Source organism: Chaetodon auriga, chromosome 3 (assembly GCF_051107435.1).
Source record: "Chaetodon auriga isolate fChaAug3 chromosome 3, fChaAug3.hap1, whole genome shotgun sequence".
Lineage (NCBI taxonomy): Eukaryota > Metazoa > Chordata > Actinopteri > Chaetodontiformes > Chaetodontidae > Chaetodon > Chaetodon auriga.
The window spans coordinates 18,553,574-18,571,548 of NC_135076.1; the positions used below are offsets into that span (position 1 = coordinate 18,553,574).

At 41.3% G+C, this 17,975-nt stretch overlaps 2 protein-coding genes across 3 annotated transcripts; both read right to left on the minus strand.

Annotated features, from left to right (window-relative positions):
• Positions 1-3,369: 3,369 nt before the first annotated feature.
• On the minus strand, positions 3,370-8,172 carry loxl5a (lysyl oxidase-like 5a). The gene is made up of 7 exons (XM_076726620.1): positions 7,135-8,172; positions 6,164-6,272; positions 5,356-5,493; positions 4,718-4,874; positions 4,449-4,544; positions 4,036-4,151; positions 3,370-3,951 (listed from the first exon to the last, which is right to left on the minus strand). The coding sequence occupies exons 1-7, from the start codon at positions 8,141-8,143 to the stop codon at positions 3,945-3,947; spliced, it is 1,632 nt and encodes a 543-aa protein (XP_076582735.1). The 5' UTR covers positions 8,144-8,172; the 3' UTR covers positions 3,370-3,944.
• Positions 8,173-12,620: 4,448 nt separating this feature from the next.
• Positions 12,621-16,410, minus strand: mibp (muscle-specific beta 1 integrin binding protein). 2 transcript variants are annotated; one of them, XM_076727293.1, is made up of 8 exons: positions 16,167-16,410; positions 15,223-15,313; positions 14,652-14,700; positions 14,236-14,410; positions 13,537-13,608; positions 13,302-13,408; positions 13,077-13,162; positions 12,622-12,893 (listed from the first exon to the last, which is right to left on the minus strand). In XM_076727293.1, the coding sequence occupies exons 1-7, from the start codon at positions 16,190-16,192 to the stop codon at positions 13,077-13,079; spliced, it is 606 nt and encodes a 201-aa protein (XP_076583408.1). In that variant the 5' UTR covers positions 16,193-16,410; the 3' UTR covers positions 12,622-12,893. The 2 variants fall into 2 exon arrangements, with proteins under 2 accessions (XP_076583409.1, XP_076583408.1); XM_076727294.1 differs by lacking the exon at positions 14,652-14,700 and having other exon boundaries at positions 12,621-12,893; positions 16,167-16,370.
• Between the last annotated feature and the right edge of the window lie 1,565 nt (positions 16,411-17,975).

Below are 17,975 nucleotides of genomic sequence, written 5' to 3' on the forward strand. Positions count from 1 at the left end.
GCGTTCCCTCAGACAGCCCGAGGAGTGTTTTAGTATTGACACAGCAGCTCCAGGAGGAAAAGTACAGGATCATTAGGCATACATTCTTCTATTTCAAACAGGGAGAGCTGTTAAATCTGTAATGATGTGTAAATGGTCAGACTCAGGGATACCTTGTCCTGCCCAGGTAAACATTGTTTCCCTCTTCAGGATGTCAGACACTTGGCTGTGTAATACCAGGAGCAGAGAGAAATATTCAGTCATTTCCACTGTGCTCACACAAACAACTTCTCCTCTTTGCTATAAACAAACAATCCTCTAAAAGGTAAACACAGACCACGTATCCAGACAGAGAAACAGAACATTAGCGCAGAGCTGGCGTCACATTATTTCACTAATGGTTCAAGCTCATACTTCAGACTGTACACGCGCAGTTGGGAGCCTGACGAATCAACACTTCAGTATGTCAGTGGTTTTATATGTGTAGATTTATAAACATCAGAGTTAATTTAACACGTTTAATAGTTTGGAACAGCTGTGACAGAGCAGAATCAGCTCCGTCGGAGGAAAAATAACCTTCCAGTTTGCTCTCGTCAACTCACCATTACCACCATGACGCCAAATCTTTGGGTGATTAGTCACGGATGATAAATGCTGTGTGAATAGAGCGGATATGTCAGTTCATTATCATCTAAAAAGTGTTAAATGACTTCTGAAGGATGCTGATTTATATGCACACTGGCATAGTGTTGATCATTGTCAGAGCTGCATTAATCTCTTCAGTCCCACAGACTCTTCAGCAGGTCTGTCACAATGAACTCATAACTATGGGAACAAACTCTGTTCAAACCCACAGACAGTGACGGAGGAAGTACTCGGATTCTTTACTTAAGAAAAAGCACTAAAACCAAAGTATGAAAACGTACTTAAAGTATAAAAAGGAAAAGTACTCGATACAGAAAACTTTCTTCTGTGACTGTTATTCTATTTTATATTATATATCAGCCTATATGTTATATTATCATTATTACTCATGTATTGATATAAAAGCCTGATTTTACTGTTGAAGCTGTTTGAGTTGTAGCTAATTTTAAATAGGATATGGTCTTATTCAGGTTTCTGAAACCAGGTTAAGCTGTTTACATGTGCAAAACATAACCAGGATTCATCCAAAACCCCAGTAATAACCAGGATAGTACTGACTATACTAGTGTATGTAAATGCACTGGAACAAGCAATGAAAGGACTACTATGTGAGAAAAGAAAGAAAGCATCTCTCCGTGTATCCATCTTTGAAAAAATAATCACGTTTAGGGTGAACATCAGAAGCATAAAGGCTGGACGGATCACTACCGACAGGTTTGTAGTTCGCACAAAGGAACAAAGTGGCTGCCATCACGTGTCACTGCAGTCTCGCCTGTTGGCTCTGACTCTTGTTGACTGCGAGTCTCAGACAGTCAGGCCTCTGGGCACAGCCTCACAGACAGGCAGCCCGCGATAAGGATGCTTTCTGTGGTGCTGCTGATGTCAGCAGTTTGCAGTCAGGTTTTCCTGGCCGTCTGCGGATCTGTGGAATTTCTCTCCTCCTCGCCATCTCCAGCGGGGGCAGACAGGGGCGAGCAAACAGCACCTGGAGCGGTGGAGGAGGCTCTGCCCTGACCCTCTGTCACACTCAAATTCACATCAGTGGATCACCTCGAGGACTCTCTGACCAAAGATGGTGTGTGCTCCACAAAGAGGCCATGTTTGGATTAGAGGATGAGTGAAATGGGTTCAAGCCCAGTGTGATGTGGATGTATGTGCTGCATGCACTGAGAGTCTCCTCGTCTCTGATACTTTGCCATCCTTTGCATCCATGCACCTTTATCATTACAGTACTTTATTGAGGTACTTTACTTTAATACTACTTTATACTTTTACTTACCTACATTTCCACCGGAAATCTTTCTTCAGCTATATTTTGTTTCAACAGATATAGTTACTGGTAACTTTTTAGATTAATGCATTGCTCACAAAAACGTTTTGGTTTGAGACCCTTTAACAAAAAAGCAGAGTCTACTTGCCCCTTGTCATATTTCAGATGTCTATGATTTGTTAGCAGCATTTCCACCAAAGAGTATTTTCCCCTCTGACTTAACAACAATTAGACAAAACTTAAGAAAGAATTGTTATGTTTGTTTTCCCCTTTAATCATCTCACAGCCCCTCAGATTTATCCTGTGATCCTTTGGAGGGGCCTGCACCCGAGGTTGAGAACCACTGAACAAAATCACCTAACTGCATATAAAAGAGTTAAAATTAGCTCCACCTCAACCAGCTACAATAATAAAACTACACGGTGTTAATATTTACTAATGGGTTATATAATAATAGTTCAGCCACAGGAGACATTTTACAGCAGAAGTAGCTGCATTTATACTATTCTAATAATACTTTTGTACTTTCACTGTAGCTGGATTTTGAACGATGGACTTTTACTTGCAGTATTTTTATAATGTTATATTGTTTTACTTAATTAAAGGATCTGAATACGGCCTTCACAGCTGTATTAGTGTGTTTCGGCACTGAATGTGCACAAATGTTAATGCAGTGACTTTCTGACTGTCTTCTGGTTGCCTGGGGGCCTTCGTCACTTGCAAAGTGTCAAATAACAGATGGAAATGGTTTCATCAACCCTGCAAACGTAGAGCAAACTTACACAGCATCTCTGAAACCCACAGCACATGATAGAGAGGAGAGAAGTCTGGTACAGCAACACATGCTGTAGAGCTGCAGAGAAAATACACTCCACGACCTCAGCCTGCACCTGCCTGCATTTTCATCTCACAAACAAACGGTTTCCTTCTGTCATCAAGGATTTGCATGACATTATATTGCATTTACATGCAAATTATACCCTATATTTAACATTACAAGACTATGAAGTAATATATTTGGGCTGGAGTGTAAGAGCACGGAGCAAAAAGAATGAATTATGGTGATTATTTATACATTTCCACGCACCACTCACACAGTGTTCCTAATAAATCCTGTGACAAAGTGTAAATAGAGTGAGACATTTCCAGGCGCCTCACGCAGAGTCATTGCCAGGTGAATAAATGTTTTTCTCAATCGCTCATCTTCTGCAACACAACATGACGAATGCAACAACAGGCTTGTGGTGTGAAGCTGTGACATTTTCGTGAGACATAAACGTGCTAAGTGGAATCATTTCAGCTGTTTCTCTGAGGTGTGTTATTCTACAAGCATTTTAGAAATGTACCACTCCCCACGTTAATGGCCCTCAGCTTGTCTTAACTGGAGTGACTTCATGTTGTTAAATATTTGTTCAAATTATCCCATCAATAATGGTTATTTACCTCTTCTTTCTTTAAGTAAGGTGCCTTTTTTTAAAAAAAAGATTTTATTATAAAGCATAATAAAAATCCAGAACACCTCTCAAACAATCAGCCCTTTCACTTAATCGTCAAAGAACAGACTTTACATTTATGTCAAATACACAAAATCCATATACGCCAGACTGCTTGAAATGCATGCATGAGAGTATTTGTTTTTTTTATATTTTAACAGTACTTATAAATTCTTCACTTGAACACATATTCGGTCAGTATTACACAGAGGATCTTTTGTCTGGCAAGAGAAAATGTAGTAAATGTCAGGTGAGAACAGCACAGCCGTTTTCTTCAAATTAAGCACCAGTTCAGTTGTGCAGCATGAGTGACTGGATAACTTACTTTAACTCTCTGTGAATCACGCTAACACACTTATGCATCGCTACAAATAACATAACTTAACATCTAGCCAGCCTGACTGTAGCTACAATATATCATATGACATAAATAGGAACAAATTAATTTATATAGTAGCAAACATCTGAATGTAAAACAGCTGCACAACAGTGTAGCAGATGGAGATTAAGAGCAACAAGAAGGTATTGAGTATACCTGTGTGAAAACATCAGCCAGGTCAGCTTCTGTGAAACAAAGAACAGACATCAGTGATGAGCTCGTCTCTCTACGTCTAATCTCAACCAAGGTGTGAGGACACTTAAACTTACGCAGTGATCCTGCAGTTTCTGGCCTGGACGTAGCTTCCTGTGTACCTGATGTCGCAGAGCACCTCATTGTTGGAGAAATCTGACTCCTGAACCAGCTGAGAGGGGTTCACTGTCACCTGAGAAACAGCAGAAACAGCAGAAACAGCATCGAAATGTGAATTTACTGCAAAAACTTTCTCCAGTAGTAGAAAGTAGTAAAAGTATCTAGTTTCAAAGAACTCGCAGTTATCTTAGAAGTAGTGCAGTAAGACTTAAAGTAAGTACATACAGATCGTATACTTCCTTGATTTAAGATATTTCATCTTACTTAGACTTCACTTTTTGCAGTGTATATCCTCCTATATTGCTGTGAATTCAGCTCAAGTTAATTACTATTCCTCTTGTTCTATTCTAAAGCAGTTCAACACTCCCACCTTCAGCATGTAGTTTCCAGGTGGCACATCAGTGATGTCGATCCACTGGCAGTCGATGTTGGCGTGATACGTGTCGTAGCAGCCAGGGCTGAGCCCCTGAGAAAAATCCAGACATATCACTTCCAAATAACATGTTAAGACATAAAAATTGCAGTAATGAATAGTCAGTTAAGAAAAAATTAAACATGAAACGATCAAACAAAGGATTTGAGTGAATAAAATGGAGAATGAGTGAAAACACAAATAAATCGTCAACCAGGAGGACCAACCTGCGTGTGAACGGTGCAGGCAAAGCGCCGTCGTATTCCCGGGTCACAGGACGTGTCCTCCAGACAGAAACTGGCTTTGTGTCCCTCAGCGACCTTCTGTCCGGTGGAGACGTCCAGCAAGTCGTAGTTACTAAAGGCCTCCATACTGTGGTAATGCCTGGAGACACAGAGACAGACAGACACACAGTGTGTTGTGGAGATCACTGTTTCAGTGAATTAGCAGGCTCATATTGATGGTGCAGTGGTGGTATCACTATGTATTCCTGAATTTTTTTATTTTTTTATTTTTTTTTTGTTTGTTTTTTAAAACTGAACAAACAAGTGGCACAAAACAGAGCATGAGAGGCTCTTAGATGATCAAATGGAGACATTTTAACATGTGGACAGGAGGAGCCGGGGATCGTCCCTGTCTGCACATTTAAATTTACACGTTTTATTACCTCTGTGGAGACTACATCTCAGTATGTTGGCAGCTATGAGACTAGTAAAATAATAAAAACAACAGTAAAATCTGGAATATTTTAACTAAATTTTGTCGAACTTCCTTTTATTATCTGAGACTATCTCAGTTTATTCAGTGAGTCTAGACGGCATTGTGCATGGACTGGGTGGTGTTCGTATAACAACACTGGACTCACTGATGACAGCTGTGCCATTCCCATTCATGTCTGGGCTTCACTGGGAGGAAGTCTGCTGTTCCTTGATTCTTTACTCGCTGTGGGAAGCGCAGCAGGACTCTGTAGTCGAGGTCGCTCACGCTCGGATGATATGCAGACCTGAAGGAAAGGGAAACAGGAAGAGAATGAGCCTCAAGTGTCTTCACCGTAGGAGCGGAAGCCACTGAGTGCACAGCTGGGGTTGACTCGTCGTAACACCTTTCTGTTTGTCGTGTCTTTACATCACGTCGACCTTCCCTGCACATAAACCTCCTCCTCCTCCTCACTGACCAGTTTACATGGTGGTTCACTGAGGTGATTTACTGTTTGAAGCGACAGAGGTGGTTTCTGGTCTTTTTGCTTCACCTCAGGAATCCTTTTCCTTTCATTTCAGAGCTTCTTTTACTTGCCAGAGTGGCTGCTGAGATCAGAGGAGAGAATCTCGGGCGGTTGCCAGGTTTGTGTCCAGTGGCTGTGTCACTCAGCTGCAGCTTCCAAGTGGGACTGAGGCCAACACACATCCTAATGTGGACACCTCAAAGGAATCCTAAATGATTACCGTTATTATTTATATATATATATATATATGTGTATGTCCGATTGAGTTTTGGGCTTGAAAGTATAAAATATTATCACACAGTAGAGTGGATAACTAAATGCCGCTGAAAGAGCGACACAAGAATCACAAAAATTCTAAACCAACTCAAAGTTTACTTATATCCTCAGCAATTAACTGGTTTAATTCACTGGTTTTAACTTGATTAATGTGCTGTTAAATAAATAAGTGCACCTGGAGAGACAGTTTTCTTCAGCAGCACAGCGGAGTGCGTACATCTGCACCCTCTGGATGTAGGAGGCAGCTTGGATGTAGTAAGGGTCAGGAACCAAGTCTGGGAGACCTGCAGAGAAAAAAAGAAATGAATGGAAAAACATGCATGGATTCAACCAGAAATGTAGGCATTAACTTTTCATTTAGACTTTTGAAAAGAAGGGACTTCGAGCTGTTTTTGGCTCTTTGGGCTCTCCTCTAAAAAGAGGTGAGAGCTTTTCATTGATATTCTCAGAGGATTTGTGGGCAGAAATGTGACAGACGAGAATATATGTGGTGATTTGAATCATCAGAATATCACCTTGAGTGTCTCACCTGTATCTGTACAAGTAGAACATCTCCCTATATCAACTGATGTCATGTGAAAAACACAGAAAATTGAACAAATTCTAACAAATATAAACAATGCAATGCTCAGGCTCTCAATGAACTATGAGGGTATGATGTTAAACAAGTAATTTAACTTTTTAACCCCGAGCACATTTGACATCAAATATTTTAATAGCATACTTGAGGGGTTATTGAATGAAGAACTTGGATACTTTATTCTAACTTATAGTGGCCATGACTCCCGGGCCAGCATTTCATTTTAATGTAGCTCAGAGGCTGCCATACTGGAGACATTAATTTTGTCATTAAGGGGCATTAACTCTCAGTCTCATTAAAAATGCATTAAAATCTGAATTAGGAAAAGGGGGCTTTAAATTTTGAACGTGAAAATGAGCACGAGGAACCTGTGCGTCATTACTGCAATCAGAGCTTCTCAAAGAATGAGCTGTAAGGGTTTGCTGATAATTCAGACTTTGATTTTAGGGTGTTATGAGCTGAGCAATATCTTTTTTTTTTTTTTTTTACTTATCGTTTTACGTTCAAACTGCGTGTGTCTGCTGCTTTTTATACACTTTAGTTAAAGTGTCTTCTGTTCGCCTCACCATTGTGGAAGAACCTGGTGCCATGACCCGGCCCAGGTGGAGGGCGCACAGTGATCCTGTTTCTGCGGTCTGGTGGGTAAACGTTATAAAAAACCGAGTTCCTGTGATGGATACTGTGCGGATCCCGTGGATCGCCCGTGTCCGTAATCCGTGATGTATCCGGCCTCGGACGAGGAAAGTGTATTTCCACGGCGTTACTGGAAAACGCTGTGGGAGAAACATTTGACTCAGGTGTGACTCTGGTCAGTGAATGTGCTCTTTGCGCGCTGTGTGCGTCTCCTAAACTGTTTTGCTGCGGGATGCGACGCGCAGTCCCACTATCCCCAGCCACGGTGACCCATCCAGCTGTGGCAGGTGACCGGGCGGTTGATTCAGAGACCTCGGATCTTAGCCTGCTGCCTCGGCTGCCAGTAAAGTCCGGTGATCTTACCGGTGACGCAGTGGCCCGTTGTGCGCCAGCGTCACCTCCAGGTGTACTCCGGCCTCCTCGTGGGACTCCGCTGCCGGAGAATTCCTGGATGGAGGTGAAAGTTGCAGAGCTGCCGTTGGATGGTGCGTGTTCTGAACGGTATCCCACAGCCTCTCCGGTGGTTGCGAAGCGTGGTGGGGACTGACTGTATGTCCCGGGTCGTCCCGAGGCGAGTAAATACTGACCCGCATCAGCACCAAGAACAGACGCATCCAAATGACTGACGTCGTTCAGTTGAAAGTGACCACCGGTTGCGTCCTCGGGGTCTGCAGATCTGGTTCTGGCGGATCTACTGAGCTCAACCGGATGAACGCGGTTAAAATTGTTGTTAGTTGTCAGTAAGAGCTGAGTGCGTCTTCTGATCTGTGCAGGTGAGCGATATTGAGTCCCCGTGCTCAGTAAACTGTACACCTGGCCGTTATTCTCCCACTGAATTCGGTGTCTCCACGGTCCGCCACGTGCGCGTAAATGGTGCTGACCGGTACCCAAACACACCAGAACATCTAGTAGGAACAGTAACACAAGCACAAACTTCTCCATGGCTCTGGTGTCTCTATCTGAAGAGCTCTAACGGTGAGACATTAACGGCGAACATTTGAGTTTGACCTGGGTGATGGGGTGGTGTTTTGAATACACTCGACTCCGTCACGCAGTTGCGTACAGCATCACCACAGAGAGGGTTTGGGTTGAGACTTCTTCAAATGTTTGTCGTGTGAGTGACTCAGAAAAATGCTTTTATCCACCCATGCCCAACAAGGAGCTGCACTCATGTCTCCGTTTAACGGATTCACCACCGTCAGCTGGGTGGGCTTCTTATTTGCTCGGCACTAAAATTGGGTAAACGTCTCCGTGGAGAAAAAATAGCCGTCACTACCACGAAACATTTCCAAAATATCCAAAACAAGAGTCTGAGTATTACATTTAACTCTGTGCGTCATGACGCACAGTGTTACTGAATTTCAGATGCATTAAGGTGACAGTGACACTGCTGGTTATCCGAACACAGTGAGAGAAATCAACCTGTTGAATCCCGACACTGAAGCCAAGTCGGCCTCTTCACCACATGATGGCAGTGGATCCTCGCTCTAACTCATCTGTATGGCTATGCTTGACACATAACTATTTTTATAACCAAGTCTCGTGACTTATGCGCGTGTCAACACGTCACAGACCCGTTTTGTCAGTGCTGAACGTGAACGAAGATAAGACAAAGATGAGAAGGAAGAGACTAGAAACGTCTGCTTCGAAATTTGGGATCAAAATAAACCTCGTGAGTAGTTCAACGGACCTTGTATTGATGAATTCCACTTTGAGGCAGTCATTTGGATTCACTTTCATCATTTTGTAAACGCATGTAATCCATATAAGTTTTGCAATTTGTATATAAGCAAATTTAAGTAAACGTAACACCCATTTTATCTCTCCAAGGTTGCCTGCCCTTCATATCTTAACTTGTGCTGTGCTACACCCTTCAAAGTCAGGTCAAGTTTATATTTATAGTCTCTGAAGGGCTTGACATCCTTGATATATTAGGCTGCAGACCATTTATATAAATATATCCCCAACTGTACATGTGTAATACATGAAACATGTCAGGAAGCTCTTTAGAGTTCATCTTCTTTGTGCTTCACTTTCTACCACGTACGAACAAGTTATGCAGGATTCCTTCAGACTTGGAAAATCCTGTATGACTTCATCCACCAGAGGACAGTCGCAGGTACCTCAGGCTTTTGTGGTGCACTTTTGATTAGCTGTCTCTATTTCCAGTGTTTATACCCATGAAGATGAGCTCGCTTGGCAGGATGTCGGTGAGAGACCCTCACCTTTGCCTTTATTTAGTCCCACTCATCCTCTGCCAAAGCCATTCTGGCTGCCTGGACGTGCAGACAGACTGGTAGCTGGTAGCGCCGTGCTTGTCCTGAGCACATGGTGACAAAGACAACCAGTAAATTCTGGATTAGAGGAGGTCTAAGTGTATAAAACCTCATACATCTGCTGCTGAACCAACACTCCAAAAGCCCCCCCCCCTCCTCTAAATATACCCACACACCCTGGAAAGCACTCAGGGCCTCTCAGCAATCTGTGTGAGTATAAATCCATGAGTGAGTGTGAGAAACAGGAGTAGGAAAGTGTGTGTGACTGTGTGCGTGTAAGTCATGCAACATTATCACGGGGTCCAGGTCTAGTTGGCTCAGGTAGGCTGTAACCGTATCATTCCTCCAGCATGTTAGGTGGTCTCTCACGGTGTCAGCACTTAAGATCTCTCAGTCGGTGATACACCTTCATCACTAAGTTGTTGACATACATGATTTAACCCACCACCACGTCCCACATGTGAGATCTGACACCATCAATGAGCACTGGCAAGAGGCGGGGTTCGACCTTCCAGATAACCTTCCAGTGAAGACCTTCCCCAAATAACTGTGATTTGTTCTCTTAAGCAAGGCATTCAACCCTATAATGCAGATCCTAAGTCAAGATCGTACTTAAGTGAAAGTGCAGAAGTATTCGCAATAAAATGTACTTAAATGAAAATACCCATAATGCAGCACAGTCACTCCTGTCAATATTAGATTATTATATGTTATTTGATAGTTACTACTGATCCATTAAGATGTAAGCAGCATTTAAGTCTTGTGACTGGTTCAGGCTAATTTTAATTGCTTCATATAAAATTCAATTGTTTTGACTATACCAATGCATATTTTACAAATTGGTCATTTTGTATGTAAAATATGAATCTGCGAGGTATGTGCTAAACAGCTGTAAGATAAATAAAATGTAGCAAAAGGTTAATATTTCCCTCTGACATATAGTGGAGTAGAACGGTTTTGAGTAAATGGACTCAGTTGTTCTCCACCACTGGGTGTGAACGTGAACATGTGGATGTTAACATGCTACAGCACTGAGGGAGAGTTTTTCCATGTTGGTAATAAGCCTCTGTGTCCCGTGACGCACACTAAGAAGCGGTTTGTGGATCCAAAACAAAGGCCAGATTTATTCATTTCTCCACAACATGCATTTAAAATCCTGTTTCACAACGTCTCAGAGCAGCACTGATTCACCCCCTGCACCTGTTTACCTCATGTGATGAAAGCCAGCCAGCATCTCTATTCTAAACAGGCATTTAAGAGATATAAAAGCAAGAACGGGATGACTCTGAACACAGCACTGTAATGTTCTGTATGTGCGAACACAAACGTCATAAAAACAGAAAACAGTGTGTCCCTGACATTACTGACTTTAGACAGGACCGTGCTACTGATGCATGTGTGTTTCAGTCACATGATTCAGTCAAGCTGTGAGGAATGAGGTCAGGTTTGTCCAGAAAACTGTCAAGACTGGGTTTGCTTTCACTGTAAATAACAGCCACTGTTCCACATAGTTCACATGTGCACTAGTTGATGTGTGCATCCACACGTAATGTTGTAAACCTTGAGTGTGATCAGAAGGCTTGTGTGTGTGTGTGTGTGTGTGTGTGTGTGTGTGTGTGTGTGTGTCTGTGTCTGTGTGTTTCATTCTACTTGTAGAAAATGATCCAAAACACTAAAGAATTGTCTTTTCTCTCTTGCGTGTCGCTTCCTGTTTGTCCTTGGAGAACAGATCCACCTGTGTGCGTGCTTCTGCGGCCATCACACATACTGCTGTCATTTTTAGCACCGGGAGTCCAGGCCAGTGTGGTTTACTCCACGTCCACCTGTTACAGCGTCACTACAATCACCTTGTCACTCCATTTCCACAAGACACACACATGGCAGATTACGTGTACCAGCAGCTGATGTCATTAAGACCTGAAGTAATGTTGTTACTGTCACAGGTATGAATACATTGAAGCATTGGTGATGCACTACAAGCCCAGCTGGCACTCTGACACAGTAGCCTAAAGTTAACTGTTGCTCTCTGCAGCTTTGTAACGCAGGTTTTCCACAACTGGGACACAAAATGACCTAAATCACTAATACTTTCTGAGTGAGCAGTCAAAGCCTCGGCTGGTCTTGATGTCAAATGGCCCCTTGTCCCTCTAATGAAAGAAATACCGCGTCAATGCACTTGAGCCCCAAAATACACACACCTACCTGACCTGTTCTTTAATTAGCCACATATGAGACAAAGTTAACACCAACTGACTCTGTGAAAGAAAGAGGTATTCCCTCAGGGGAAATGAGAAATTATTCTGGCCTATTTATACGTGTGGAAACATAGGTGGTATCAGCACGTGACTTCAGCCTCATGTGCTGTAAATCTAGTGCTAATAGCCTAAATCTTGTGGTTAGTCTCTGACCTACTCAGGTATCTACTTGAGGTAAGTGAGGACAGTTATTTCAGAACTGCAGTGCTGGAAAAACCCCAGGAGGACAGACATATAGGCATTCAACAGAGCCTTTCCGGTTTCTAAAATAGATGCCAGCAAAAAAATGGCTCAATGTGGACGTACTTCATATGGATGGCTTATGTTCAGTAGCTTAGTTATGCAGATAATGACATTAAAGGTATTAAATACTTCGGCTGTAAGATTAGGTTTGTCTGGTACAGCTGAAACTGAGCTACGTGGCATCCAGAGTGGCCCAGTTTCTTCATCTGTAGTCCTTGACAAAACAGGCTCTGGTCACCCTCTTCATCAGTGGTTTCCAACACGTCAGAGAGAAGTTCTTCATTTCTGCTCCATTCTTATGAGGTCATAAATAAAAGTTTTATTTATTTAAAAAGGATGGCATAATTAGACCTTTTTTTTTTTTTTTTTTTTTTAACCAGATAACTCAAAACAGTCCATCCCGACACAGTCCATTAGCCTTCTGACATAATAAAAGGATGGTATGATGGTGTTATAATAGTTATTTTAGCTATAATTATTCATACTCAACTGGTTCTGTAAGGCCATACCTCTCATTTTAAAGCCAACATGCAGTATTTGAGGGTGGATAAAGGAATCATTTAGCTCCTTCTACTGTAATATATTGTATATTTATGAAGAATTTATTTTTTGGATTACCACAAAAAGAAAGAAAGCAGAGATTCTTGATGTTCTGTATATCATCAGCTACAGACACATTTATTTGTAGGAGAATGTGACAACTGGTCCAGTACAAGTCAGTGGTTAAAAATAACAGTAACATACTCCTGATCCGTTTAAACAATCACTCTGATCATCTGGAGATGATAAAAAAATGGCAAAGATAAGTTAACAATGCTTCGTTGCATTTACAAACAAATAAAATTAGAAAAACGTCATAAAAAAGAATCCTTGGGACTATTTACAAATTCTGTACAGGGATGGAGACGAGTCTTCCTGCTGCAAGACACAAAGGAGAAAAATTAGATGAGGTCGTACACTTTAATATCCTTTTAACTTTTTGTGTCAACAAAAACATTTTCACTTTTGTAATTTTTTTTTAACCAAAAGCAAAGTGTTCTTAGTTGGAGAAAAGAAACTGGTAGATTTTTTCAAACCAGCACATTTAATGGTTGTTCTTACCTATAAACGATTGAGCAGATTGTTCTGAATGTCCTCATACACCTGGTTGTAGATCTCCTCTTTCTGCTTCAAACCATCCAGATACTCTGCAAAAAGTTGACAAGTTAAGCAGATGTTTGAAAATCACCCTTAAAAATATTATGGAAAGAAACTGTTGCAACTTGTTGAATAGATTACACCGAATTTGTCCAGCAGACTGGATAAAGCATCTAAGGTGCATCATACCAATATTCAAGCCGCAGTCCTCCATCAAACTCCTGTGTTTCAGGTACATTGGCCACACGTGGCCGTCAAACAGGCCGGGGGGGTCAGGGACGGTGTACTGTCTCGTACTGAAAACAATAACAAGAAGTTAGAGAACGTCCACGTGCCATGACAGGATTATGGGGGAGCAACAAATGAACTGAATGATGTGTAGTGTACATGTACACAGTATAAGTATTCTTTTGTGTACTCTTACCTTCTCCTTCTTTTGCACTCCTCATAAGGAATTGTGATGTAATAGCACTTGTCGAAAACATCCAGCAGGGGCCTAGAGGGGAGATGAACAAGGTGATGAGCAAGGTCTTCAACCAAACCAGAGAAAAGGAGAATAGTTGTGCAACTGTTCATACGTTCTCTTATCTGTATCTCTGCAGCGTGTTTGACATTCATCCCTCGCATACAGAGCACTTGTCACCTAACAGCTGGCTTTAAGGGCAACTCAGAGAGCCTCTTTCTGCTGAAACCCTTATCTCTATCTGCAGGACCCGCCCAAGCCTGCCTGCAGGAATCTGTGAACGCGTGCCAATGGTAAGCAGGCAAAAGTAGCACGTGACACAGCAGAAGTAACACCACCCGTCTGATGTTTGTTGTCACGAATTTCTTAGAATGTGCCAAGAACAAAACGGCCTTTTGCCCGTCACGGAAAACTCTGAGATATGAAGGTCGTAAAGAAAGGGAACTTAGATTTACAATTTACTCAATTTAGAGCCAGATCATAAACAAACAACATAATCTCTCACAGGAAATTGTACACTGTGCAAACAGACACAAGCACTGACTACACTAACCACAATTCTCAGTCATAAAACCACTTTATATGCCAGTCAGCGTTACAGGTTAGTCCATCAGGATGGTGCAGCCAGGGTAGAAACCGAGTGGAGCAAAATCAACTTACGGGTAGTTGTAGAGCAGAAAGCCCTCCACGATCAGGATGTGGGTCTGCTCGTCGGGGTTGGCCACATCAGGTGCAGAAGACAGAGGGACACCGTGGGAACGGGCGAACTTCACTGGGTTCTCAATCCAGCCTTTTACTGTGTTGGTCATGGCCTCCATATCCAAAGCTGTGATAACTGTAGAGCAAGATTTATTGAAAGGAAGATGATGGAAATGACAGGGAATTAATAGATACAAGGAGGGAATATAAAAAATGGAAATGTGTTTTGCATTTTCCTCCAACTTACTGGAAGTTGTGATCAGTGTAATGTTGATATAATGGTGTGCATGTGAAATGGCTATAATGTATGAAATGTTGGAGGGTGGGCATATATGAAACTAACAATGAGTCATTGGCAGTCTTCAGTGAAGTCTTACCATCCCATTGTCTAAAGCCGTCCTCCCCGACCTCTATCTGATCAGGTTTCTGAAATAACAGTCACCAATAAAACATTGCTGCAACCTCACAGCTCTGGACACTCCCAGATCCCACTCACATGCCAGAACAATAAAGCCAAACAAGCACACGCATCAAGTGGCATGCACAAATTAAAGCAAGCAAATTTACAAAAGTACAGAGCTTTGATGTAATTGGCAGAAAGAGGGAAAAACTTTACACTCTATAATGTGAAGGTGTTCCCGGGGATGAAGGAGAACATAGAATCTGGACATGTTAGAAATGTTTTGGAGAAGTAATGCAAAGCAGGTCAGACGGCTATAAGGATAATGATTAAGGAATTTAGAGGATACAGTGGAGACTGATGCAGTAGGAAGAGACAAACAAGCAAAGAAACTATACTTCATAGACATCAAAGTAATTTCCTTATCTGCTGTAGAGCATGCAGGAAGAGAGGTTACTTATGGCTGAACCCGCTACTTTGCTTACATGCAATCCTCTTGCTGGAAACAGCAACACCAATAAAACCCTTTATTAGCCACTAAAACTCACCTTGAAAAAGTCATCTTGGTGCACAACACAACAGTTGGGCAACGTCTTGATCAACTTGTCAGTCAGGGTGGTTTTGCCACCGTTAGTAACTCTGTAAATAAAGGAAAAAGAGACAGAATGCAGATTAATAATGTATTCCCAGGTTTAATTGTGGTTTAAAATGTAAAACGTTATTTTGGAAAAGCAGCCACGCAAGCTTCCTCCAGAGGCTCCATGTGGCGCCTTTTGTTTACATTTTACATTTTATAGTGTTGTTCATTAGGTACACGTGACGAAAAGTCACATTTGACTAAAACACAGTAAAACGCACTAAAAACGTGTGCGATTACGCAAATGTTGCACAACAGTCAAATGGTGCTGAATGAAAAGCACAAGATTTGTTTTCAGAAACTCTGCCGAAATAAGCAATAAAATCGTGTCATGTCATGATGTTAAAGTTAATATAGAAAGGACGATTATAAAATGAAACGGTTTTTAGTTTGGATCAACACTGGTGTTAAATCTCCCTCCACTTTTGAGCGGAGTCTCGCGGTTCATTTTCAAATGTCCCGCTCGATTGATGACAACAAACCAGCCACACCGGACATGACTTCATACCGGCTTAACAGTAGCACTCACTACTTTCTGGCGGGCAGCTGATAATACATGTGGGATAATTTATGGCCAAAAGGATCATTTATGACAAGCAGAAGCCAAAGTTACAAAAGAAACAACTTCATCTGAACCACTAACGTTACTTCACCTTGAGATGCCTTCACGAACATCAACATAAAGACACACAAATTCATTTTAATCAACAGTCTAACTTAAACTGTATAACTCCACTCAACCGTCAGTCAGTTCAGCTAAAATAACGATATTTCAGGTATGAACAGGTGTAACTCTACGTGCAAAATGTTAGCAAATAACTATTGTTTGATTAAAAAAATAAAATAAAATCTTACCCGCCAATTCCTATAATGTACTTCATCTTTTCGTCGCTTCTCGGCAGTCCTGCTCAACGTCAGCTGAAGAAACAGTCAAGACTACTTTTTTACCAAAATCGAGGATAAAAGTCCACCAAATTAAACGCTGAAAAGGTTTAGAAATCGAAGTTGTGATCTAACTCTGTTTCTCTACTGCGCCATTGACTCTGTGTGTGTGGCGCCGCAATATATATCCTACTCGCGTCGCATTGCGTCACCACCCACGCAGGCAAGAGGCGTTCTCGTGGTAAGACGTGCTCGTGCCCTTTTTCCCCTCATGCGACGTGTGTCTTCGCAGAAGCCAATCAGTTCCAGTAGAGATCACGCCAACAGCCAATCACAGCCCGCGAACTTTCACACATTTACATATTTCAGTGCACCTGCTCTTCTCCGTCAGAGATCAGCAGCTCGTACTATTCCCTTCAGCAGTTAATCCACCTGATGACCCGACGCGCGGTGGAAAACTACCATTGATGGTGTTTTATAGATATTAATCTAATTGTGATTGTCACATATTATTTAAGTCAAATGTGAATAACTTTATTAAGGTAATTTATTGCCTTTAAACTAGTCTCATGTATGGTTGGATTTTATTATTTTTTTTATGCAGAGAGCAGTATCATTATTATGCTGAGATTTTAGGCTGTGGTACAGCTATAAATGTTAATTAAAAGATAAAAGTAGGTCATTATAGTCTTTGACAGGAGGACAGATGAACACACTTCTTTTCTCTGGCCAGTCAACACTAGTGGTACTTGATCCTTATTAAGAGTAGCAATAAATGACTTACAAGATAATTAAATGTAAATACATTCTGTTATACGTAGCTCCTGCATTGAAAACTGTACTGAATTAAAAGTACATACATATTGTGAGCAAAATTTCCTTAAAGTATTGAAAGTAAAAGCACTTATGATGCAGAACTGCCCCCTGTACAGTGTTATACTATAATCCATAACATACAGTTGAATGTACATCATATATTCACTTTCAACAGTATATTATTGATACATTATTGAAAATGGTAGACGTGGATCTAATTTTAATTACTTTGTACTGTATACTGTTCTTGTACTTTGTAACAATGCATCATATTTTATGAAATGATCCTAAAATTTAAATGTATCTAGTAACTGTACCTGTCAAATAAATGTAGTGGAACAAAAAGTACAATAGTTCCCTCTAAAATGTAATGACATAAAAGTATAAAGTAGCATAAAAGTAATGTGGAAATACTTCAAAATTGTCCTTAGTACTTAGAATAAAGGGTCTAATGATGGAGGGTGTCATATTCTGTTTAAATTGTAAATTTGTGATTTGTGATATTGGACCATATAAATAAAATGGGTTTGAGTTGGCTACTTGAGTAAATATGCTTACTTGTTACCACTCGTCTACACTTCAGTGTAATGCTTACACAGGACCTACAAAACATTAAACATGAAAGAATACGGAGAGTGACAGATACATCTTTCCATGACCGATTGTTATGAGATGCAATAAAATCTGCTCAGCACATTTTGACACTCTAGATTATACAGCTCGGATCCTTTTTGCAAATCATGTTAATATACACTCTGGGTCATTTTAGAGCTGTGGATTGAAACCCACCAGATGTTATGTCACATTCCAGATAAACTTTGATGGGTTACATAAAGTGTGTCAAGAGTGTGAGCTCCACAGTGCAGCAAGCAGGACCATTAAATTTAAAGGGACAGCGGGAGGTTCAGACGTGAGGCAGAGCGATGTACAGCACGCCTGATATTTTAGTCTCTGTGGAAAATGTTA